The sequence below is a fragment of the Amaranthus tricolor genome, chromosome 9 (genome assembly GCF_026212465.1).
Source record: "Amaranthus tricolor cultivar Red isolate AtriRed21 chromosome 9, ASM2621246v1, whole genome shotgun sequence".
NCBI lineage: Eukaryota > Viridiplantae > Streptophyta > Magnoliopsida > Caryophyllales > Amaranthaceae > Amaranthus > Amaranthus tricolor.
This window is the reverse complement of record NC_080055.1, coordinates 23,013,788-23,040,282: the sequence shown is the minus strand read 5'-3', so window position 1 is coordinate 23,040,282 and position 26,495 is coordinate 23,013,788. Positions and strand designations below refer to the sequence as shown.

Here is a 26,495-nt window from a genome sequence, read left to right as displayed (position 1 = left end):
GACTGCTTTAGCTTTTCTTAAGCATTGATGATGATGCATGGGTTTAGATATTGCTATATATCAATATATAAATGGGATTGGTTATTTTAAAAATAGAACGGGTCTCTTGGATCCACATATCCAGGTTCGGCAAGTTCAAATATTTTTTTAGACCTGGACCCGGATCTGTTGAATATCTGGATCTAGATCCGACTCGGATCCGACGGGTCCAAAAATATGGGATCCAGATCCGCCAAAACGGACCCGGGTCCATGGATCTGGGCCGGGTCCAAGATCCGATGCTATCTCTATTCCCTGGTATCATCTTTGAATTCATCGAGACAAATTGCACAAGTAATGTTCTTAGTGCTTGTTATCTTCAACTTATTTTTTGAACTTATTACTTATTCTTATTAGAATCGAATCAGATCAGATCAAACCAGACCAGATCAAATCAGAAAACTTCAGACCAGATCAAATCAAATCATGATTACTTATTATTATTATTATTATTATTATTATTATTATTATTATTCCCTCCGTTTCCTAATGTTCTTCCCGCTTAGAATATTCTACTCTGGAGAGAAAAATTTGATTAAGATTTTTAAGACATATATAAATGATAAAATATATCCATGTGAGATCTTGTTAGATTCGTCTTAATATATACTTTTTTATTATATAATTTTTATAGTTTTTTATGATGCAAATTTAGAGATATTAAGGCTCAAAATTTACTTTGAAAACTGTGCAAAAAGTAAATGAGAAAAACATTAGAAAACAGAGGGAGTATTATTATTATTATTATTATTATTATTATTATTATTATTATTATTATTATTATTATTATTATTGTTATTTTATTATTATTATTATTATTAGAACAGCGGCAAAAGAGACCTTAGGGGTGTCGTCGGGTAAACCAAAAGTGTTCAAAGAGTCGTGGTGGTGAAACGATGAAGTGGAAAAGAAGATAAAGGATAAAAACAAGAGATTTAAGGATCTTATGGCATGCACGGAATATGAGGATAGGATAGAACGGAAAGTGAGCTATAAAGAAGCAAAGTGGGCGCCAAAGAAAGCAGTAACGGAGGCAACAAGTCGTGGTTATGAGGACTTGTATCGTAAGCTTGACACCAAAGAGGGCGAGAAGGAGATTTTTAAGTTGGCAAAGACTAGGTCCAGGCAATGGCAAGACTTAGAGGCAGTGAAATACATCAAGGATGAGGGAGGTCGAGTCGTCCTGAGACAAGAGGACATCAAAACCAGATGGCTACAATATTTCTCTCAGCTACTCAATGAGTCTAGGGGGCCAAAGGAGATGGATAATCAAATTTTTGACGTCCAAAGACCACTAGAATATGGGTCAAAGAGTGATATTACCATAGGAGAAGTAAGAGAAGCTCTGAAAAAGATGGGGAGAACAAAGGCAGTCGGGCCAGATAACATCTCAATTGAGGAGGGGTTTGGGAGAAGAGGGCAATACTTGGCTAAATAACTTCTTTAATATTATTTTGAGGACACATAAGATGCCAGAAGAATGGAGGAATAGCACACTAATACCTCTATTTAAAAACAAAAGCGATGCGTAAATATGTGGGAACTATAGAGGTATCAAACTTCTAAGCCACACAATGAAATTGTGGGAAAGAGTAATAGAGAGGAGAATTAGACTTTAACGGTGATTAGAGAGAACCAATTTGTTTTTATGCCATGAAGGTCAACCATGGAGATAATTCATGTTTTGAGAAGACTGATGGAGAAATATAGGGAGCGAAAGAAAGATTTGCATATGGTATTCATAGACCTGGAGAAAGCATATGATAGCATACCACGACGTGTCATATGGGATAGCCTCAAGGCTAGAGGTATTTCTTCAGTGTACATTGAAGCTATACGAGATATGTATGACAGAGTTTCGACTAACATTCAAACACCGGTGGGGATAACAAAGCCTTTTCCGGTTAAAGTTGGACTACACATCAGGGATTGGCTCTAAGCCTTTTTATTTTTACTGTCATTATGGAAGAGATTTCCAAATCTAGTTGGGAGACGGTACTGTGGTGCATGCTATTCGCTGATGACCGAGTATTTGCGCTGTGACTTTAGTGGGACAGCACCGGTAGGTAAACCAGAGGTGTCCTTTGATGAAGCAGTTTTTAAAAGTACGACCAAATACAAGTATTTGGGATCGATCACTCAAAGGGATAGGGAGATTCACGGAGATGTAAACTATCGTATACAAGCGAGTTGGCTCAAGTGGCGAACAGGCACCGTAGTTCTATGTGATATGAAATTTCCAAGCAAGTTAAAAGGAAAATTCTACCGGGCAGCAATTAGACCTGCTCTGCTATATGGGACCAAATGTTGGCCTGTAAAGAAGATTTTTGAACATAAGATGGAAGCTACAGAAATGCGTATGCTGAGGTGGATGTGTGGGCACAGATTAATAGATCGAATTAGGAACCAAGAGTTTGGGGAAAAACTAGGGGTAGCCCCTATTTCTAGAAAAATGCGCGAAAATAGATTGAGGTGATTTGGACATGTGCAGAGAAAGACTTTCGCCGCCCCGATGAGGAGAGTATAAAGCATTATAGTAGAGGGTAAGAGGAGTCGAGGAAGATTCAGGAGAACTTGGGATGAGCAAATAAGAGTTGACTTACATGAGTTAAACCTCTCTGAGGGCTTGACTAGGGATAGGGGTAGTTGGAGGCGCCATATTCATGTTTTAAATTACTGATATCCTCTTAGGTTACCTTTGGGTGTTCTTGCCATCTTGCTTCTCTCGTTTCTTCTTTTATTAGTTTTGTTTTCCTTTGTTTTCTTCTGTAGTTGGTTCTACTTATTTATTTTATTTATATGCATTCCTTTTATGCTTTCCATGTAGCTACGTCTTATTATCTTTCTCGAGCAGGGGACTCCTTTGGTCGCGCTCTCCTTTATGGGTATGAGTTGTCGCTGCCCTTCTCTCTCCATACCATGTCCATAGTTTTTCTGTGAGCAGGGATACACTGGGTAGGATGATGATGATGATATTATTATTTTATTGTTATTATTATTATTATTATTATTATTATTATTATTATATTATTATTATTATTATTATTATTATTATTTTATTATTATTATTATTATTAATATTAATTAATTAATTAATTACTAAATTTATAAAATAATAAATAAATATATATATAAATAATAATGTTAATAATATAAATAATGTAATAATATTATTATATTAATTAATTAATTAACAATATTAATTATTAATAATAATAATAATAATAATAATAATAATAATAATATAGAAATGATTATTTAATAATTATAATAATGTTAATGAAGTTATTATTAATTAATTATTTAATTAATTAATTAAATAATATTAATATTTATTATTATTATTATTATTATTATTATTATTATTATTATTATTATTATTATTATTATTATTATTATTATACCGCTAAGTGTGAGGTTCAAGGCTACAAATCCATCCCCTTTGCTTTCTCCACCTTCGGGGAGTTAGGCGAAGACGCGCTCGCTCTGTTATCAAGGATTGCATCATTTTCGTCTAGTAACTCAAGTAACACCAAGTCCAGGGCATATATCTATCATAGACTTGTTTTTTGTATTCAAAAGGGTGTAGGCGCTCAACTTGTTGCTCGGCTCCCTACCAACTACTTGTAAAAAGTTCCTTTCTATGATATTGAATGTTGTTTTATAAATAATAATAATAATAATAATAATAATAATAATAATAATAATAATAATAATAACAACTTTATGAAACCAAATAAGATCAAATCAGATTAGATCAGACCATATCAGATCAAATCAGATCAGACCTCAGTGAATTCAAATCAAATTCAATTAGATCAGACGAAGAGAACGTATCCTTATTCTCATCATGGATATTTGCTTTCTCAAACATTTTGACAGTCATCGTATAAGTGGGGATGATATTATTATAGAATAATAATAGTTGCTCAACCCAATTCCTTGCGACTTTATTGTCGATGTTATTATCCTTAACAACCCCTATAACTTCTTGACAAATACATAATCAATGGAGTAATTGTAAACTTTATTAATTGGGTCTTTGTCTTTGTCGAATATTTTAATTTCCTCGACCAAAGAAATAATAATTTGCATATTATAACCAATGGCTTCTTCAAGAAAATCGTACCAATTCATTAAAATGTCACTCAATTCAGACTCACAAATAGGGCAAAAAAGATCAAAGGCTGGAGATCTAATTTCGTGGACTCTTACAAGTTGAGGCGGTGTTCTAAATTCTTTGTCGTTACATAGACGAAAAATATGTCTACGGTATAGTTTTATTGTGAATTGAAAACTTAGTGCACGATCTATGTATGAAGGTTGCGAGTCATGATTGCACAAAATATGTATTAAAGCCATAATAAGAGAGTTAAAAAATAGAATTCACGTGCTTTTGTGAGAGAGGAGTGAAGCTTCTATAAAAAAGTTTGAGAGAGAAAAGGAGATAGGGTTTAAATAAGTTTGTGAGGGAAGGAGGAGGGGGTTTAAATTAAACTTATAACCTAAAATGATGAGTTTATATCTATAAATTACAATTTGAACCGTTAAAACCCAAAACAAAAGCAAGATATAATTTTAGAAATTAAATATAATAATATATTTTTTAAACAATAAACTACTATAAACGATCTAAATTTTAAAACTAAATAAAATATGATATAATTTTATAAAAGTCTCTTAAAATTGTGGTGTAATTTCATGTAAGTAATTATTTAAATGATTTAATTTAATAAAAAAAACCCCTTAAAATTTCTTATAAAATTTATACACCTTTTTTTTGGGGGGTTTTCTCTATATGGTTGCTAGTATATCCTAATTCATTACCAAAATTTGAGCTTAGCATATTTTTAGCTTAAGAGTTATTAATATCATGTCCATAAGACCATACCTATTAAGTCTCAAACAAAGTATGCTAATAGTTCTCGTCCCAAAACAAAGGAAAACCCTGAAAGCTCTTTTTCAAACAATTTGACACGTGTCATCATGTATTGGTTGTACCAAAACAATTTCAGGAGTCTGGCCAGGGCAGCGTGTGTACCCAATCAGATTCGGACACGTGGCATTTGTTTACTGGATGAATTTTTTTATTATTTAAATGACTATTTCCGAAATTGTATAAATTTTAAACAATAAAAATAAAAATACCAACTATATTGTTTCGAGATCAATAAAATAAGACCTATTTGATATTTTTTGAAACATCTTCAATAATGCAAATTTTTTATTATGACCGTTCTATTATAAAATTGTTTAATGTGGGTTAATCCAATTTTCATTTTTTAAAAAAAAGTTTATATGTTTGCAAAGACGGTTAAAAAGTTTAAAAACAAAAAAGGTAAAAAAGAAAACAACAGTTCGAGTAAACAGTCATGTACCGTTCATTTGCTTGTATCTCCAATCTCCTATATCTTCCACGCAATCAATTAGGACCTTATTAAGAATACATATTTACTAAATTTAACTTTAAATTTATTTAGGTAGATAAATTGTCACATAATCAATTATAGTCCAATTAAATTAATATATTTGGCAAAACTCTAAGAAGTCGCCATATGTTATTTTTCAATTTTTATATTAGTATTTGTATATATATATTCTTATGATCCTAAGCTAGGTATATAGAATTGTTATAATAAATTCACAAATTTTTAATTGAGATGGTCTCATTGTAGAAACATTTTTAAAGGCTGGCTCATAAATATATAGTGTGTTAAATTGATCACTTATAATTTAAAAGTAATTAATTAAAAAAATAAACTAATTATATAAATCTATTTCATGATGAGACGATTTCATAAAAAACGAACGATAATTTAACTCCGCTAAATGTACCAATTAAATTAATCTAACAAAACACGGAAAGGGAATGTAACAAAACCAATCTACAGTAATAACTTTGTTCATGAGGCCTTTGATAGTTTGCTACCCTTAAAAAGGTTTTATATTGAGAGGACATCAATTTTTTTATAAATTTTATTATGTGTAATTAAATATATTAACTATTGATACATGTAATAGCAAAATTTTAATTGTAGAGAGTACATAAAAAAAATGATTACTTATATTATATGATGTAGAAGAATTACATGTATTTGGATCATGAATATAAACGAGAATTCTTAATACCATTTGAGGTTGTCTAATAGTAATTGGATCTAAATATTGACGTAGATCAAACACAGGCAACTCAAAGCGGCAAAGAGGACAAGATTGATTAGTTTGCACCCATCCAACAATACAACGTTTAGTTTTACAACCGACTTTCCTTATTCCGTGGTATATCTTTGAATTCATCGAGACAAATTGCACAAGTAATAATGTTCTTATTGTCATCATGGATATTTGCTTTCTCAAACATTTTGAGAGCCATCGTATATATCATTATAGATTAATAATAGTTGTTCAACCCAATTCCTTGTGACTTCATTGTCTATGTTATTATCCTTTAATACCCCTATAACTTCTTGACGAATACACAAATCAATGGAGTAATTGTAAGCTTTATTAATTCGGTCTTTGTCTTTATCGAATGTATTAATTTTCTCGATCAAAGAATTAATAATGTGGCGTAATTTTTGCATATTATAATCAATGGTTTCTTCAAGAAAATCGTACCTATTCATCAAAATGTCACTCAATTCAGACTCACAAATAGGACAAAAAGGATCAAAAGATGGAGATCCGATTTCGAGGACTCTTACAAGTTAAGGCGGTGTTTTGATTTCTGTGTCGTTTAAAAAACGAAAAACATGTCTACTGTATAGTTTTATTGTGAATTAAAAATTTAGTGCACGATGCATGGATGAAGATTTCGAGTCATGATTGCACAAAATATATATTATGGCCATAATAAGAGAGTTAAAGAATAAAATTCACGTGAAGGTTTGAGAGAGAAGGAGAAAGAGTTTAAATAAGTTTGGAAGGGAAGGAGGAGGGGTTTAAGTTAAACCTATAAAACCCAAAATTTTGAACAGTTAAAACCCAAAATTAAATCAAAACAAGATAAAATTTTAGTAATTAAATATAGTAATATATTTTTCAAACAATAAAATACTTGAACGTCTAAATTTTAAAACTAGTTAAATTAAGATATAATTTTATAAAATTTTCTTAAAATTGTGGTGTAATTTCATTAAAGTAGTTATTATTCAAATGATTTAATTTAATAAAAAAATCCATTAAAATTTTTTATAAAATTATATACGCCTTTTTTGGCTTTTTCTATATATATGGTGGCTAGTAGAAGTATATCCTAATTCATTGCCTAAATTTTAGATTTGTATATTTTTAGCTTCGAGTTATTAATATCATGTCCATAACAATTAAGTAACCAACAAAATTGACAAAGTCTCAAACAAAGTATGCTAATAGTACTAAAACCCTTAAAAACTCTTTTTCAAACAATTTGACACGTGTCATCATGTAGTGGGTTGACCAAAAAGAAATTTCAGGACTCAATCAGATCGGACACGTGGCATTCGCTTACTGGCTAGAATTTTTTATTACAATTTTAGAGGTTATTTTTCTAGAATTTGTTATAATAAGTTTTATTTTTTTTAAATAAAAGATAAAATAAAATAAATATGTAAAAATAAAAAATGTAAAAAAAAAATTCTAATTTTTAATATTATTCAGAATTTTTTATGTAAATTTTCACAATTTTTCTCTAACTTTACATTAATTTTCAATTTATTTTTTATTGTAAACTATTTAATATAGCAGGTTATTGGGTTACCTAAGTTTACTCTAGATAAATAGCTCCTAAAGTTGGGATTATTCATAGTTAATCAATAGGTGTAATTAATAGTAGGAAAATCATTAAAATGTTAAATTATTCTAGGTAATTTTTTCTTTCTTAAATCACAAATTAATTCTTTTAGATGTCACCGTGAAATGTGCCCATTTTGGATTGAATAACTCAATAATAGAAACTTTTAGCATAATTGGTCTTATGTATGAACTGTCTCACGGTGAGACGGTCTCATACAAGAGAGGTTGTTCTTAATTATATAAATATCAAATAATAAAAATAAAAATACCAAATACTATATTTTTTTTAGGATCAATAAAATGAGACCTATTTTGATATTTATTGACACATGTTTGATAAGACAAATTTTTAATAAGACTAAAGACTGTTTCATTATGAGACGACTTAATCTGGACTAGTCTAATTTTTTTTTAATTTAAATCTAGTTTTACTCGGAAGTCTCAACGCCCTGAGAAAGACACCATGACCCTTTATTTCCTTTTAATATTGCAACACTTTCTTACTTGTACACGTATTTTACAACTAAAATCATTACTTTAAACCTATAATTGATCTCTTTAAGGTTATATATACAATATTAAAAACGAATACTTATAAGCAATAGGTAATCACTTTAACAATGTAAGTCATCACTTTAAGGCTATAAGTCATCACTTTAAGGTTATAAGTAATCATTTTAAGGTCATCACATACACCTTTAAAATGAATACTTATAAGGTCTAACAACGTAAGTCATCATTTCAAGGTTATAAATCATTATTTTAAGGCAATAAATAATCACTTCAAGGTCATCACATACAACCTTAAAATTAGTATAACAATAATGCGTGAGAATAAAAATTGTTTCCAAAAGTTTTAAATGGCGGTATCAGGGTTTGCGGTTTAAGTTTAACTTAATCAATTTTAAATTTTTTATATATAAAGAATTTGGGATGCTTGTATGGGCTCATCTCATGGTTAGACGGTCTTATACAAAACTTGCTGTAATAAATTATATGAATATTTTACTGAATTCAGCTCCAATTTAAAAAAATTAAATTCTAAATTAAGTAAATAGTATCATATAATCAACTACTATCATCCATTAAAATAATTTTTTTTGTCAATGCTTTGTAAGGTGATATTAGTCATTTTTTAACATTTGTCATTTATTAATATGTATATGATATGATTTCATTTGTTATGTCTTAAAAAGTTGACATTTGTTATTTTCTAACATTTTTATTAATATGTGTAATATATGGTAAATTCATTTTTAAATGCAGATTCAATCATACTAGATAAATATCTAATTTGTTGTAAACAACTCTTATTAGTTTTCCTCAATTTGAAGAACAAAGGTCAAAAGATGCTAATTGAATAAAAAAAGAAAAACCTAATAAAACCGTTGGAAAAAGCAAATAGAAAGAGGCATGAACAATTTCTGATTTCTGACCCCATCTGCTGTCGTTTGGAAGTCTTTACAAATACAGCATACTTTACATAATAAAAAGATGAAAGCGATCTTTGAATTTGTCGGCTTTCTGCATCTGGAATTCCCGTTTGTTTTTATTGTAAAACACCAATTAAATCCCACTTTCCTTGATTCACATTAAAAATAGTACCTGCTTTGTATTTTGTTTTCTTCCACCATTTTCTTCTTAATTTTGGTCATTTTGTTTAAAAAAAGACAAATTTGAAATTCGGGTTTTTTAGTATTGACTGATTTTCGATTGGGTTTCATCTCAATTGTTGTTTCAGATGCCATTTTCGTGTTGTAAATCCAGTGAATTTTGCGGTGACATAAAAAATTGTGAGATTATTTGCTGTCAGTTCTTCTGGGCATTTTGTATTTAGGTTTCAACTTGATCATTCTCAGGTATTTATCCTTAATCCCACTTTTTACGTTTTGATTTTTTATTTGATAATTTGTCTTTTCAACTATGAATTTCTGGGGTTTAAATGTGGAAAATGCATGTTTTCAATTTTTTGAAGATTTTTGTAGTACAAAAATCCTAAGTAAAAAACACAAAATAGTAGCATTTGGGTGAAAATTATAAGGTAAGTTTTATATATTGATTGACGGTGAAGTTACTGGATTTTCCATCCCTGTTTCTTGATAGTTTGCTTGTTAGTTGGTACTCTTAGAAGTTTACATAGCTTTATCTGATAGATGGGTGAAAACTGAAAATACCCAATTTTTAGGAGTTATTCTTGTAAAGTATTAATATCATAGCAATTTCAAACTGTTGCTTGAGAGCTGTTTCATAAGATCAACAAATCATGTGCAATTAGTATTATGATGAGAAAAAGGTTTATAGTTCTTTGTTTTCGGATTATAATGGAATATGTTGAAATGACTCATCAAATGAGTTGCTGTTCTTACTGATGTGACGTTGCTGATGATGCTTTTGTAATCAATGATAAATTGGAACCAATCTTTTGTTATCACTGAGTTGTCTTGATTTATTGCAGTGATTCACATTAAGGGGGCCAAATAACCAACTTTAGCAAATGATATAAAAAAAGTCTCGATAACAAAGATGAGTTTAGCAAATGATTTGTTTTTATGTGGAAAAAATTTATAATTCATGAAAAAATTCGGTTAAATCATCAGTTTAGAAAGAATTATATCGATACATGAGTTTTTAACATGTATAAAGTCTCCAACTACACGCTTTTAATTTTTTGTACTACTTCTACAGTTGAACTTTACTTAATTTTATGATATTAATCAACCCTTATACAACATATTAAATTAGTAAGGGAGTAGAACTAAAAATACAATAGAAAGCGGATTTGGACTAGGGGCGTTGCACCTCCCCCGTCCCTGCTGTAGCTTTGCCCATGATTTATTGGCTGGCCTGTTTAATGACAGTTATGCTGTCTCAAAGATATTTTTGGAGAAGAAGAATCCATGTGGACGACCATTGGAACTGATTTATTGGTTCATGTGTCGACTCCAATCTTTTGAGAATAAGACTTACATTGTTGTTGTGTTGTTTTGATTTGGTTTGTATCAAGGGCACTTGAGCAAAGTCTATAACTAATTCATTATTCAGCACGTGAATGCTTGGCGGGCTTAGCCTTTTAGGTATAAACTTTGACGGTACCTACCTTTATGGATCTAGCAAAAATGTTGTTTGAATTAGACATTGTTGTGTCAGGATTTTATATTGGATCCAGTTCCATTTAGTCAATCCTATGTTACTCGGACTCTTCATTTTGCGTTACTTATCCGTGTCCGATCCTTGATACTCGGACATTGGTATGGCACTTAAATACTTCATTTTTGGTGTAAAATTGAATATTTAGACGTATCCGACACTTAGACACGTACCAGTATCCAACATCAGTACCCGTGTCCAAGTAACATAGAGTCAATCTAAGATTTGTATGGTTGCATCAGTTATACTCAATCAATGTTATTGTATCCTTGCAGTTCTTACAAAAACTCTTTTGATCCCAAAGTGAAGTAGATAAACAATGGTTGTGTGTACTATGTCTCTACCCCCACATGAGATTGAGATTTTGAAGGAGACTCTTCATACTCAGCAAGAACTTCTGCAGAAACTATACAATGAATTGGACGAGGAAAGAGAATCATCCAGCATTGCTGCTGATGAAGCTTTGTCAATGATATTACGCCTGCAGGGTGAAAAGGCAGCAATGGGAATGGAGGCAAGCCAATATAAGAGAATTGCTGAAGAAAAGATGTGTCATGCTCAAGAAACACTTGAGATATTCCAAGAATTAATATACCAAAAAGAAATGCAGATTGCTTCTCTTGAGTTCCAAGTTCAGGCATATAAGTTCAAACTCTTAAGCATGGGGTGTGATGACTTGGGTGCCTGTGAGATGCAATATCCCGAGAACATGCTGTCGAGGAAAAACAGGGTCTCAGGCGAAACAAGCTCTCTAGGCTCCCTCAGACGGGGTAGTTCATTGCCACCGCCTTTGGTTATTAGTAAGTTGGGTAGACGAGTTTCTGCTGAGGGAACAACGTCCTCAACATCATCTCCGAAAACATGGCAAGAAACGAGAGGCGAAGAACCTTCTATCCGGAGGGAGCAGGGAGATGTGAATTCATACTGGGATGAGATTAAAAAGTTAAATGATCGAGTTAATGAGTTGGATACTCTGAAGAACTGTAGTAGTTTACCCACAAGTAAGAACATGGTTAGTGCCCAAGCATGTAGAGGTTCTGCTAGTTCGACTATCGTTCAGGATATATTTGAAGTCCCGATATGCTATGAAAATAACCAAGGAGATACTACGATAAAGAACGAAAGCCACAATTTAGTATTGAAAAGTAAAGACAGGAATGGGAAGCTAGATTCGGTGTGGGATGAGATATGGAATACTGATGTCAAGGAGAGCACGGATTGGGAGAAGAAATCATTATTATCTCCAAATAACGACAAGAGTTCACCTAGGTTGAATGACGCTAACGAGAAAATTGATTTGGAAACTAAGCTGTCGCATTCGTCGGGTGGCAGTAATGAATCACCTAAACCTAAAGATGGCAAGATCAGTATATCCTCGCTTTATAAGCATCCAACATATGGCGTTGATGACTTTGAACTTCAGCAGTTTAACAGAAGACTGAAGCAACTTGAAGATCAGAGGTTTTTTACAAAAGGCGTTCGAACTAATAATGAGATGGTGGAAGAAGAATCGAGAGTTTTGTGGGAGATTAGGGATAAAATTGATTCATTGCAGGGCGAGATAACAGACTTGAGGACTAAGAAGCCGTTTCCTCCTGCAGATCATTCTCCTGGTTGTATCAAAGAGGTATGTGTTTTCTGTTTGTTGTTCTTGAAAATTTCATAACTATATGTCTGTGGTCGATTTACAGGGCTACATGCACTAGTATATTGTTAATCAATGATTCAGTATTCAGGTTCCATGAATATTGGATGTAGGAACTGGCTACTGGTCATTATTGCCATCTTTGAAGCTTGAGTGAGATTGAAGTTATTTTAATGTATATGTGACCCATCATACTTGCTGAAAACTATCAAATTAGTGTCAAATAGGATCGAATAAAGTATATTTTTGTGGATAATCATTGTAATTGATTTTCTTAGTTGCATATTGGTATCAAATAGGATCGAATAAGGTATAATTTTTGTTAGTGATGATCTCACACACACGTTGACTTGTTTTGATCGATCAAGTCGACCCCTAATTGTTGGGATTAAAGGCTTTGGCATTGTGGTGAGGGAATTATGACATTTAGTTATGGGTATGTGACTTAAAATATTGATACAACCTTGAAATGGACTTCTTATTTTTGGAGTTTGAAGGGCTTTAGGCAATGTCCTTAGTAACCACGACCCTCAACTAGCAAGCTGTAAAATTTGTACATAAAATCATCTCCTTGGGGTAGCTAAATATCTTTTTCACCAGACCTAATCATTCAACTTGTAGTCCCTTTTCTTTTAGAGTGTGTTTGGATGGAAGGAAATAGAGGGAAAGGAAAGGAAGGGATTTCGAAGGAGGAAGAATCCCTTGTTTCAATAGTAAAATGGGAGGGAAGAGATTTAGAGGGGACGGAATTGGAAGAATTTGATGGATACTTTTTGTGAAGGTTTCAATCTCTGTAAAGTTAGAAAGATTTGAAAGGATAACTCCCACCTTCCTTCCTTTCTCTTCCATTCCCTCCTATATAAAAAAGAGCTATTTACCTTCCATTTCTCTTCCCTTCCTTCCCTTCCCCTTCCCTCCCTTTCTTTTCTCTTCAAAATTGTTATCCAAAAACAGTGTTAAACACCTACCCATCAACTTGCAAGTTGTTTGAGTATTGTATTTAGTAGACTAAAGAATTATAATGGTGCTTTGAATGAAATAAGTTATTAGTAACTCACTCCATCCTACATTCCTACATTAGCAAAAAGGCAAGAAATATCAAAGTTTAGTCATACTAGGTTTCTCTTTTTTTTTAAAAAATATAGAAAGTTAAAATCTAGAGGGAAAATTGGTAAGTGTCACTCTTTTGCAATGGATTGTTGAATATAAATAATAAAATTATAATCTAGGTGCTATTTTGAACCCAATTTTTTCTCAACCTATATGGCTAATTAGTAACCATAAATATATTAATGGATTACTGATTGAACTAAGGTCTGATATAAAACAAATTATATCTAATAAGTAATAACTCACAAAAATAAATGCCTTTGATAAAATTCTAGGACCTTAAGTTTTGAGCTCTCCTTTGATATGGATCAATGCAGTGTTAGATTGTTTTTTTGGAAGTAGATTAATTAACGTATGCTTTGAGGCTGTTAGGCATATTAGAGGTGTTCATTCGAGTTAGGTGTTTTAGGTTGGTTTGAAATCAGGTTTCTTGTATACATAATTGTAAATCATTTTTAAAGTTGGGTCAAATCAGATTCAGTTGATTAGAAATGCCACTATGCCAAATGTCCTATTGTTGTTCTTGTTCAACTAATTAATCGTCAATTTGCTCTGAAACTGTAATGTATTGAAGTAATTCGTTTTGGGTTGTCGAAGTGTTGTTTAAAGTGTGATGCAACTTCTGTTCTGATGTTAGTTAACAATTGTCATCTTATCATTTCCCAATCTGACCTTTATAAATGAAAAGACGTATTCAGATTTCAGACATTTTCGACTGATTCATAGAAAAAAAAGTCTACGAGAGTGTTTGGCAAACAACTGGTAGCTAATAGCTGATTATAGTGGCTGATTTAACCAGCAGACTTTATTAACTTGTTTGACCAGCTTATTTTGAACCCGCTGCTATGAGCAGCTTGTTCAAAAACAGATTATTCATATCAATAAGCTATTTAAACCAGCTAGTTCACTAAACACTAGCGTTAGCTGGTTTGACCACCCAACCCTCTATTTATATTAAAATAGGTTAAAATTGCTCAATAAGCTAATTTGCCAAACACCCCGTACCAAATTGATCTGTTGATATATTTCTGAAAGTGGTTTTCCCTTGGTGTTTTTGGGAAGCCTTTGTGACCCTACTTTTTCTTTCTAACAGGTATTTCTGTGCTTTTGGCCATAACCAAACTCATACAATGATGCTAAGCAATTTCTGTTGCTTTGCAAGAGCTGCTACCTGGAATCGGATGTTCATATGTATCTTCTGTTTTCTCCCAAGAAAAGGCTCCAAAACTTTAACCCGAAACTGATGTATAGATTCAAGAAATCGTGTATGCAGTCGTACAGAAATCATTTTCTTTGAAGGGTCTGTTGCCTTAGAGCATATATATAAGTCCCTAGGATATCGGTTATCCTTTGTGAATATAGGTGTGCATATTTCCTTCTCATACAGACAAGGATTTGCATGTTTTTGTCGAGTTTTTGCTAACTTGTTAAACCTAGATGACAGTTTTCCTAATCGAAGGTGGTGTATAGTGTAAAATTTTCAGAAGGTGTTGTGAGTTTGTATTGATGATATTGTGAGTAAAGTATGATGTTTACAAGGTTCTAAATTTATTGTCTTGATTCATTTGTACATATTTATGTAGCTATGTTTTATTTAAGGTTGTTCATTTACAATTGGAATCCATATTAGTTTTGAAATGTGGCTCAGTAGCGTACGTAGTGTTACGTGATTCGCTAATCTCCTTGTGAATTGTAGAAAGCAAATTATGATTGGTTTTGGGTTATTTTTAGGCAAATTTAAGTGAATCGCAAATTTAAAAAGCGAATTAGTTGGTGAATTATGTTACATTGGTTCAAGGCAGTGTTTTAGAAGGCACACACTGGTTGGTGGAAGCATAAGGTACATGTGATGGTCAACGTTGTTTAGGGTGAGAAGCTATGAAATATAGTTTACTAGTTAGTTTGCCTTTTGGATTTGCAGTTCACTTAAAATGATTCAAAAATAGCCTTAAATTGACCATAATTTATTTTTTTCGAATTCGCAAGGCAATTAACGAATTATGTGACACAAGTGAGAAGATACAACTAAGGTTGCATAGACATCTTAAGGCATTGATGTATTTAAGTTTTCTTGTACAAAAAAGGATTCTCTTAAACCTTTGGCCCATTATTAGGAATTGTAGATTTTAAGTTGATGAAGATTATGATGATGGTGGGAAGTGCCACCCTAAAAAGATAGAGAGAAGTGCTTTTATCAGGTTTGTGAAGATAAGCGTTCTAACAGATGTGTAAGTTGATGAGAACTTGAGAAGTGTCTCAACATGATAATAACTAGAACTGCGTTTGCAAAATGATAAGGTGACGAAAAGTGAGTTGCAAAATGAAGTGAAATGCTTCATAATATTTATCATATTTTGAAGTTAAGTGGTGTGTTGTAGATTCTTAAAAAAGGTATATAAGTAAAAGAATTAATCAATTGTTCTTGTTTTTGTTAAATAGTTAGTAACTTAGCAAATAGATATAATTGTTCAATAGGAGGATCGATAAGTTATATAGGAAGAAAAGGAAAACTAACTATATACAAATATTTCTGTATGCAACTTTTATTTGCTGTTTACATATGTTTTACTAAAATGAGAATGTTCAACTCATGTGTTTTATATTCTTTTTTGGTGTTATTATAGATACGAGATTCAAATTCCTAAACTCGTAGAAGATTATTAATTACTACAATTGTAATAAATTGATACTCATAATCATAAGAACAAGTACATTAATAATGCATTAGTTATAGTTTATATACTTCGTGTGCATACAACATGTGAATATAATGTTTGTGAATAGTTTAGAACAAATTCTAAACTAAAAAAAGAAAATTAACCCAGAGATTTGAGAGTGAGGGCTGGATTAAGGAAGAATCAGAGAAATGAGAGTGAGGGCCGGGATTGAGGAAGAATCGGTGAAAATTAGGGTTAGCATACTATATATATGAATTAAATGGGGGCGGACTATTTAATTATTTCCGGGTCTGGATCTGAGGGGTGGGTCTAGGATTCGGGTCTTGATTTGGGTTTCAGAATTGGATCCAGATCTAGACTCATCAATTTTTTTTATACTCAGATTCGATAGGTCTCATAAAATAAGACTCAGACCCTTAAAAAGGGGAGGATTCGAAGCGAGTCCAACAAAGTCCTAGACCCATAATCATCCCTATCTAAGTGTCTTAAGCAATTCCAAAGAGGTCTAAAGAAATCCTTAAGTGTCCATTCATCTCAAGAAGTTGTATTGAAAGGTCTTTTGATGTTCTTTAAGCGAGATGAAAAATTTTCGACAAAATGCCTAAACACACATCTCAAGAAAACGTTAAATTATGAGTGAATAAATAGTTTATTATACAATATTAAAATATATGCTCATAGTAAGCATTGATAATTGACACAAATAAAATTAAAAAAATCTTCAACTATGATAGATAGGAGTAAAGATTTTAGCTGAAAAAATAGCCAAATTAGTTAGCTTATTCATTATATGATGATGATTTATTATCTAGGTTTTTGGTTTATATAATGAAATATAGTATTCAAATAGATTATCACGTATAGTTATAGTTAACCAATAAATATTACATATTTTAATGACTTAATTGTTTCCATAAATATCAACTCAAATATTAAAATTTTTTTGTCAATATTAGGAAAAAGGCGGGAAAATTTTTAATGGCAGTGTGACATGTGTCTTAAGTCGTTTCTTTATTAGTATTATTTATTGATTATTGATTCACTTTGATAATGATAATATCATAACAAATACAAAAATTTAAATGATTAAGTTTATATTGTTAATGAATTAATCTTTTAAAATAATATCATTATTCATATCAGTAAATATTTATAGCATCCGTGTTTTACACAGGAATCTATCTAGTGATACGTATAAAAAATAATCACTCTAAAAAATGTAAAAATTGTAGTAAATAATCAATGTAAGATTATAAATAAATTCCTCAAGACAATAAATGTATCTCATTTGAGAATTTATGTAACCAACTAATATCCATTTAAATTCCTCTTGGCTCTTAGGCATGTAGTCAACAACTCATATCAAGATTCAAGAAGCTTTTTTTCCCGCCACTTGAAGATCGAAATTCAATGTTTTTATTATCGTCTAGTAAGCTTTTGCTCCGACTTCATCCACAAATGACATGAACATGGTTGTAATTGTAGGGTGTGGTCTTGGTGCCGAAATTCAAAGTTGTTACCTTCCATTTTTGAACTCCAATCCTTTCTTCTTCTTTCAATAGCTTTTTCAAGAATCAACTTGATCTATCTATTAGAAATTTCAATTTGTTTACTGTTTGAGGATTGTACTAATTCTTCAATTACATGATTCCGAGTGTTGATATTGGGAAAATACTATCGATCAAACTGAAATTAAGGGCTTGTTCCCCAAATTAAGTGTTTTGGTTAAAGAATTAGGGTTTCCAATTCTTTTTTTTTTTTTTTTTTTTTTTTAAACCGATATTTCGATATTTGAATTACTACAGAGGCAAATGATAATCGAACATGGCCAGAATATCTTTTCGACCTCGTCGTATTGACTTTCTTAAACAACTCGCCATTGTTAAATCATTAAAGAATCTGGAAGATGATGATTTGCCGACTTCTATTAAAAATTCGCAACGTCTTACCGCTGAATCTGATAATGAGGTAATCAATTTCGTTTCTTTGATCTACAATTTGTTATAATTTATTGCAGATTCATTTGAAATTGAATATAAGGTGCTAATTTTGAAAATTTTGTTTTAGGTTCGTCGTGTTTTTAGTAAGAAACACGTTGTTGAAATCCATACACCACAATTTGTTGCTGTTGATACTTATGAAAGAGATTACTTGAGAAGTTTTTGTCAACCTACTTCTTACATTCGTGCTCGAGGAGGTTTGTTTATGTAGCTTTGTTTTCTCTATTGTATGTTGAAGTATGTAATTGATTCTGAAATGCTCTTATGTTTACGTAATCTTATTAGTGTGCAATGAGTTTTTGACTTAATAGGTTGATAGGAAATGACGAAGATGTTTTTTGGGATTAGTGTTGGTTATATTTTAAGTCATGTAGCTCAATGTTGTGAATAATTTTAGCGCGAGCTGAGCTTGATGAATTCGTGGAGTACGACTTGGATATTGAGGATGAGGAATGGCTTCAAGAATTTAACAGGGATAAGAAAAAATTGACACATGCGAAGCTGTGATTTTGAACCATTTCTCTGTACACACAAACACATTTTGTTTTACATTAATGTGGAGATTGAAGGTTGTTACTTACATTATCCATGGATTGTGTATGGTTTATAATCATACCTTCGTGCTTATTGATATAGATTTGAAAATCTTCTCTTTAAGTTGGAGGTACTCGACCATAAAGCTCGGGAGAGAGCAGGTTTTATAATGACAACTCTTGGTTCTTCAGTTCCGGTTTTTCTTTCGATTGATGCTGCAGCTGAGGTATGAATGGTTATTGTACCTCTTATATGATCGTACGTTTTGTTGTTGTTTAATTCTAAACTACATGATGGAATTATAGGCCCTGTACTCTCTGCCGACAAAGTATGCTGTTCTTGAATCTGTTTATTGGTACTGGAAGGAGAAGGTATACGTTGGGATTTTATGGTAATACTGTCGCTTATGAAAATGCTAGTAAAGATCTTCCAATGTTATGAAAAGTTATTAAAATAATCTTACAGACTAAGTTGAGTTTGAGCCTTGAAGAGGTTGGAATGCTGATTTTTTCCTAATATAATCTGATCACTGTAATTTTGGATATTTAACAAGACGAAAGACAATAAAGCTGAAATTAAATACTGGACATTCATTATGTGATTTTGTGACAGATTTTGAACTTGGTGTTCCTCGATTTACCATCCTATAAGCTTAGTTTTAAAAAGCACGTCTTGCTTTGTGCCTTGTGTGCCTCGAGCTTAGACTCGGCTGGAAATGCCTCGGCTAGGTGAGGCAAAGCCCACTACAAGAGGCGTGTGCCTTTGCGCTTCACGCCTTGTGCGCCAGGTGGGCCTCCTTTTTGGGCTGGGCAGTTAACTTATGCTTGTTTTTTCGAAAACGATATAAAACTCGAAACCCAAATTTACTTGAATATGAAGTTTGAAAAACCATTGCTTTTTAATAAAAACAAAAAAATATGCGAAGAAAAAGAACTAGTGTTTCTCGATTTACCATCCTATAAGGCTATAAATTATGTTATAAGATCAAATCCGTTCTTAAAGAAATATTACTTTGCTCCTTTTTACCTTTTACATCATCACTTCTGACTTCTGAAATATTAGCCCCATAAGTAAATGAAATTCAATAAACCTGGAATTAAGCTTATGGGAATGATCCCCGTGCCTGAGACAAGGGACCCCTTGAACCACTGTGTTTTTGAAATGCGATAAGGACCAGAAAACCTGCATACTCTTGATTCTTGAACATATTTCTATATGCTACCCCATGGCTTGAAGTGATCTTTCTCCAATGTCCAGGCTGCACATTATTTGAGCTTGATATTCCTCCTCTATGCCTCGTCTTCATTTTGCGAAATTCCAGAGCTATTTTTTCTTGAATCCTTTATTCATTGTAGGGATTTACCAAATGGCAAGACATCCTACATGCTCGAGACAACTGACACCTTCCTATTTCACCTTATGGAATCTTATTAGAATCTTATTAACCCTTTGAAGTCTAGTATAACTTTGCTTTGGACATGAAATAATTAGGCAAGTACAAAGAGTTCTTAACAATATGCATATACCCACACCAAACGAAAGTTTTGATTCTTATGTTGCAAGTGTATTTTGGAATCGTTCAATTATAGTATCCAATACAAAGTGAACTTGAAGGAAAGAAATTCCAGATTACAATCAAAATTATTTAGCTAAAATACAAGATGTGGTGTGTTACACCTCATTACAAGATGGTGAACTGTTGAGTAGTAATACTTCTAATGAAAGATGGACTGATATAATCCTTACTTTGCCATGATTTCTCAAAATCATCCTAATTGTGGGTTTGTTTCTATGTTATTCTCAACTTTAGTCCTACCCTTGCCAAAACACCCTAAAATACACTTATTTCCATTCATCACTGTTAAAAGCAATTATAACACCAATGCTAGTTGCAAATTCTTGGCGTTACTTCTACCAAACTATAACTCAAGCGTGTCTAGTTTAAATGATTGCAAGTGTATGGTGGGATTATAGTGTAAAAATGCGATAATGCTCATGACCGTGGTAATGAAATGGTGATGTTGTAACGTAAGTGATGCGGTTATCGTAACACCTAAATAATGGTTAAATCATAAGATCTTGATAAGATCCAAAACATGATTTGTTCACAGCTTTACAACGCGGGAAATATCGGTTCATTTGTTTTGAAAATATTTACATTGCAGTTGATGCGATATAATGTCGCCTTATTTTTACACTATGGATCGGATGTAGCTGGAGATTGAACCATGGAATGAAAATGAGGTCGTTCCATTACATAATAACCACTTAATAATGAACTGATTATGTAATCCGTGATTTAAAACCGTGGAGTAACAACTTTTATAAGTTCTATTATATTAGCCATTATAATATTTTCTAAAAGTGTATTAGGTTCTAAAAGGTCTATTATAAGCTTTATTTTAAATATATGTAATAGATAACTTGAATTACTATGATAAAATTGATTTTTTTAATGTTAACAGTTCATGTTGCGATGTCACATCGTGAGGTACGATGTTAATGACATCGTAAACATAGCCACGATTTTTTTCTTTGGTTTGAACATAAGAAGACATAGATGAGTTAGTTGAAATCCTATAATTATGCACGCTAAACAAATTTAAACAAATTTAGAAGGGCATGATTTAATATTGTTAATGACTAAAATTGTTAAAATAGTGATAGAATCAATGAGATAAAAAGCGTAGGATAACAAGTTTTCTGGCATAAAATGATTGACCCCACTAAACTAACGGAATTAAAAGCCTTGTACTGTAGGCTATTCCTCCTTAGGAAAATTTTGTGACCTTTTATGGTTGTAGCCTGTAGGAGTTCACTTAGCCACTCAATAGCCATAGGTAGGCTACTACTCATTAGGAGATACTCCAATACAATTTCTCTCTCATTTTCATGATGTAATTACCTAAATATTATTTTAGTTATTGCATTTTCTCATGAAATTAAGGAAAATGCTCTTCACTTCACTCTTTACATGCTAGAAATGTCGTAAAATCTCAATATTGATGTTGCAGCTCATCAATCTATGTGAAGCATCACATTTTCATGATCTATTGTTTGTTAATAATAACTAAGCCGCTAAAACTATAAATCCAAGTTTACCAAGATGGTTGTGTAATGCTATGTAGTCTAGTCAAGATGCTATCAAATGATTTCATGTGGTCATTCAGTTTTTTCTTGGAGTTTGCATTTGGGTTCAATATCACCTTCATTTTGTCTGGTCTCTAGATGTCATGAGATTGGTTTGAAAAATTGTTTTTGCACTTGATTCCTGGGTTGGTGCTTATTACGACAGCTTACTCCAATCATAAAGCCGCTTTATGAACTAAGAAGACTACCAGGAGATAACTAAAAGAGGTGGCGCTGCATTTGAGATGGGTCATGGGCTGATGGAAGATTTGCATAATTCTTGTAGAATAATGAATATAGATATAATTTAGAATCTTAGGTTTTAGATTAAGTTGGAGTAAAAACTAAGTATAGGTTGTGGCAATGTACTACTAAGGGAACTAAATGAGGACATAGAGACATTAGATGGCTAGGATTTATTCTTATGTACTTAAAGATGTTAATGGCCAGAACAGTTGGGCTATTGTGATTAGTGATCTGTAAGATCAATGAAAATGTTAGGAACATAGGATGACTCATAGGCATAGCCTCGTAGACTCATGTTATTGTATATGTTGAAAATTTGAAACGCTGTGTTTATGATGGATTGTATTAAGATGATGTTTGCTGCAAAGATGTGCATGACTGCATGTCAAGGATAATATGAGGAAGAAGTACCAGCGATGGTCTGGGAATTTGTGATGTTGACCAAAAGAAGCTTGGTAAACATAATGGAGAGCTATGGGCATTTTCAAAGAATCTGACGTTAATGTTTGGCTCTAGTAGCCTCTAGATATTCCTCTCTTTGATAGTTATTGGATGTATGCCGCTTAACTTTTAAAATGAATTTGGCAGTCGTAGGTTTTATCATTTCTAGGAACATCTATTCATAGTTCCATTTGCTTCTAGCATGGTGATTAACTGATTATGTAGGGTTTGATGTTGAGGTTGACTATGGTTCAGATGACATACTTTACAACATAGTAGTGTCCATGATTTTTGAATTCAGATATCTCTTTGTAACTTCCTGTCTAAGCTACATTATTAAGTGTCGTCATGATGTCATTTCTACTCTATTTTCCTTGACAGAGAGAACGGTGGCAGAAGCCAATCCTCCGGTGCTTGCAGGTGAGTTTAATATCTTGTTGATTAGAAATTAGACTGCTGAATATCCTTTTAATGTCGTTTAGTTAACGTATTGTTGTAAAGTGAATTTGTCCTTTGGAAAAATTCTGTTGAGCATGACAATATTTGCAATCTTTAGCATGCTTGGAAAAAGTTGGACTTGATTTGAGTGAAACATTTGTATGAGTTACAATCCCTAACTGAAATTTGAGCAATTTTTCACTAGATACTTAAACTTTCCATGTCAATGGGCACGAAAAGAGATGTTCATGGTGGCAAATTTTCTTTTTTCTTTTGCTTATATTGCTATATCTGTTATTTTGTTCTTATACCGACTGAGTTTGTGTTCCTGGCAGCCACCACCTCCTGCAAATGATACAAATCCAAACAATGTTTTTAGGCCAAGAGAAAAAGTCCACAAAGTCCACTCAACAAGGGTGTGTATCGGAAACTTTTTTTTAGCATATCTAATTGTTGAAATTTGATCTTTGACTAAAATGATTCTTCTTGTTGCTTACTATAGATGCAAAGGAGGGAAAACAATGTGAAGTCTTTTGAAAAGCTTCGTCATGTAAGAATTTTGTTTTCAATGTTTTATCTTGTACATTTGAGGTTCTGATTTTAAATAATTTTACCACTTAGAAGCTAGGAGGATTTTTTATCTGTAAACAGATAGGGGGCTAGCACATCCTTTTTTTTATCAAATTGCAATTGACAATCTAGAGAAAATTTGATTTTCTGGAAGAATTTTTTAAATATCTGTCAATATGCCTTGGAGATCTATTAATCGCAGGTGATAGATTTGATTCAGTTTTATAATTCAGGTCAGACGCAACCTTGACCAGACGAAGACCATATTGGACGCACTGATAAAGGTTCTTTTTCTTATTATATTTTAGATTACTAAGTAAGATTTTCTCCCCATTTCCCCATTCCTTGCACGTCCTTTTCCTTTATTCTGTTGGGCCGTCAACCCAATTCTTACAAGGAGCTTTTCTTACTAGCTTCTTTTTGTTAGAGAAACTCCTGATTGATTTTTGGATATCCTTTCTCTCATATCTTTTGTGATTGTATGCAGAGAGAAGAGAAAAAGAGGGATGTTATGGAGATTGAAGTTAGCCTTCAGAGGATTCCGTTGATGTACAAGGTACTGAGGATGTTCTATTAATGCAAATAATTTGTTTCCTCATATACTGATGCCTTTGATTTCATTACCTTTTGGGATAATATATTGGTCTTAAATTAGTGGTCAGCAATGTTTTGCGATAGTAAAATGTTTCTCCTTAAACCACTCGAATGAAGCTGGTTAGTGACCAATCAACAGTGAGAAGCTTGTGCATCATACAGATTTTTGACTACACATTTAAACCATGATTCAGTTTCATCTGCCATATGGTTTTGTGGAACTGTAAAATCAAAAATGTTTTGTGATCTCATATATTTCTTATAATCAATGCATTGTGCAGACCTTGATAATAGCTTAGCACTTGGTGTTGCACAAACATACCATATTTCTTTCAATAATAGTCAACAGAAATTCCTAATTTGATTTATATCCTGTCACTAAAAAGTTTATTATAAAAATATTGGAAGCAGCATAGTTATTATAGATAAACAAGCATCACCATCAATATTGGAAGACTCTGCCCTTGCTCTCATTTTGAGGTGCCTTGAACCGCCACTCTCTCCCCCCCGCCTCCTATTTGACAAAGTGATGCAGTAGCTTCACTTTTTTCCTCTTCTGCCCCTCAGCAGTATCCAAACTCTCTTAAAACTTACCACAATATCAACAACAATGAAAAATCTACCTTCATAGTAGAAAATGGGACAATCTTCCTCATCAGTTTCATTAAAATTTATTATTTACAGCATTTGCTTCATGTGCTTTATTTAATATTAGTAGTCATGAGTCGGATTTTTGAGCTCATTTTAGTTCTAACAAGGTGTGAAAAAGCCAAATAACATTTTAAATAGTTAAAAATAATAATATGACCTCATGTTAAAGGAACTATGACTAGTTGAGAGCTCAGTGGGCTTATGTTTGTTCACAGACACAATATTGTAACATTGACCTAGACACGTTGGTTGACTGTATATATTTCATGAAATTGGGAAACTCCGAACGAATATTCTATATTACTGACGCTATATCTCAAGTATTCATGAAATTGATGAGGTAATGTATATGTGCTGCTCCGAGGTTCGCTACCAGTGGATATTCTATATCTGTGGTTAGTTTTCGAAGATTTAGAACTATGGAGTTTCAACTTTACGTATGATAATAATGCATGTGTCCTGCTTTTTAAGGTACTCTTGAATTATTTTCATTAACTTGAATGAGCACTATTTCGTGTAGGGGTTTATGATACTCCTTTTGTCCCAATTTCTTAAAAGTGTTTTCATTTTGATTCTAACCACAAATTAATGGAGGTACGAGTAGAATGTCAAAGTATGTGCGTTGTTTGGGACCAAAAGAAGTCAACATTGGATTTAATTTGGATCAAAATATTGTGTTTTGGAGTATGGTTCATAGTTAAATTTTGTTTGTTTTATTTATTATAGGGTCTTTTCAGAAGCCATTGGAGCCAGTTATGCCATTCACAAAGCCTATAGTTTTAGAGAAGCTGGTAGCTGCTGGGATTACACCCCCTTTTGATGCCTCAAATTCCTCTGCATCTGCAAGGTCACCTGCATTTTGTGGTAGAATTGGCCGGGGTGGGAGAATTATCTTTGATAGATGGAATCCACTTATGCATACACCAGTTAGTGTCGAAGATTCCTTGTACTCGTCTCCTAGACACAGCCCTCAACACAGTTTATGTAGCTAGTCTTTGACTGTAATGGTCTCGTTTAAGAAGCTCTTATAAAGTGCGGGAACCACGTCATTGCTGATTCATAATTGGATCGTCCGACTCCTGCATGTGAGATGTATATAATACTGAATACTGATATGCTGATTCGCACCATTTATTCTCCTAACTGCGTGCACAGATAAATTCATTTTGCATATTCAAGGTATGTGCAAATTTTTTGTAAAGGAATAGGCATTAATCCACATGAACACTGCACCTGAATTGTATATCGGGAATCGGGTGCCTTACTGTTACTTTGTAGTATAACTGTAGTCTGTATCATGTGTTATGTTGGAAAGTCATAGAATCATTTCTTTCTCATTTTGTAGTATTAATTCTTTGAACTTTGATGGCTGAATAGTGAATACAGTTTAACTTTGAATAGGCTATACCAATGTCGACTCTTATTCTTGCAAATTTCTACCAAAAATTTCTAATAAATAACAGTGGTTTGTAAATTACCACAAAAAGACAAAAAAATAAT

At 32.4% G+C, this 26,495-nt stretch overlaps 2 protein-coding genes across 2 annotated transcripts; both read left to right on the top strand.

Moving 5' to 3' along the window:
- The first annotated feature begins 9,318 nt into the window (after nt 1–9,318).
- Nucleotides 9,319–15,281, top strand: LOC130824272 (uncharacterized). The gene is made up of 3 exons (XM_057689209.1): nt 9,319–9,671; nt 11,235–12,586; nt 14,808–15,281. The coding sequence occupies exons 2-3, from the start codon at nt 11,279–11,281 to the stop codon at nt 14,829–14,831; spliced, it is 1,332 nt and encodes a 443-aa protein (XP_057545192.1). The 5' UTR covers nt 9,319–9,671; nt 11,235–11,278; the 3' UTR covers nt 14,832–15,281.
- Nucleotides 15,282–17,694: 2,413 nt separating this feature from the next.
- LOC130824158 (uncharacterized) lies at nt 17,695–26,410 on the top strand. The gene is made up of 11 exons (XM_057689049.1): nt 17,695–18,360; nt 18,460–18,589; nt 18,790–18,892; nt 19,029–19,152; nt 19,232–19,297; nt 23,124–23,162; nt 23,516–23,596; nt 23,683–23,730; nt 23,984–24,034; nt 24,238–24,306; nt 25,722–26,410. Exons 1-11 carry the CDS (start codon nt 18,217–18,219, stop codon nt 25,770–25,772), a joined length of 906 nt encoding a protein of 301 aa, XP_057545032.1. The 5' UTR covers nt 17,695–18,216; the 3' UTR covers nt 25,773–26,410.
- Nucleotides 26,411–26,495: the final 85 nt, after the last annotated feature.

Coding starts and splice junctions, on each gene's coding strand:
- LOC130824158 (XM_057689049.1), top strand. CDS start 18,217: ATGGCCAGAATATCTTTTCGACCTCGTCGTATTGACTTTCTTAAACAA. Junction 18,893..19,028: donor AAAAAATTGACACATGCGAA/GCTGTGATTTTG, acceptor TTATTGATATAG/ATTTGAAAATCTTCTCTTTA. Junction 23,163..23,515: donor CAATCCTCCGGTGCTTGCAG/GTGAGTTTAATA, acceptor TGTTCCTGGCAG/CCACCACCTCCTGCAAATGA.
- LOC130824272 (XM_057689209.1), top strand. CDS start 11,279: ATGGTTGTGTGTACTATGTCTCTACCCCCACATGAGATTGAGATTTTG. Junction 12,587..14,807: donor CTCCTGGTTGTATCAAAGAG/GTATGTGTTTTC, acceptor TCTTTCTAACAG/GTATTTCTGTGCTTTTGGCC.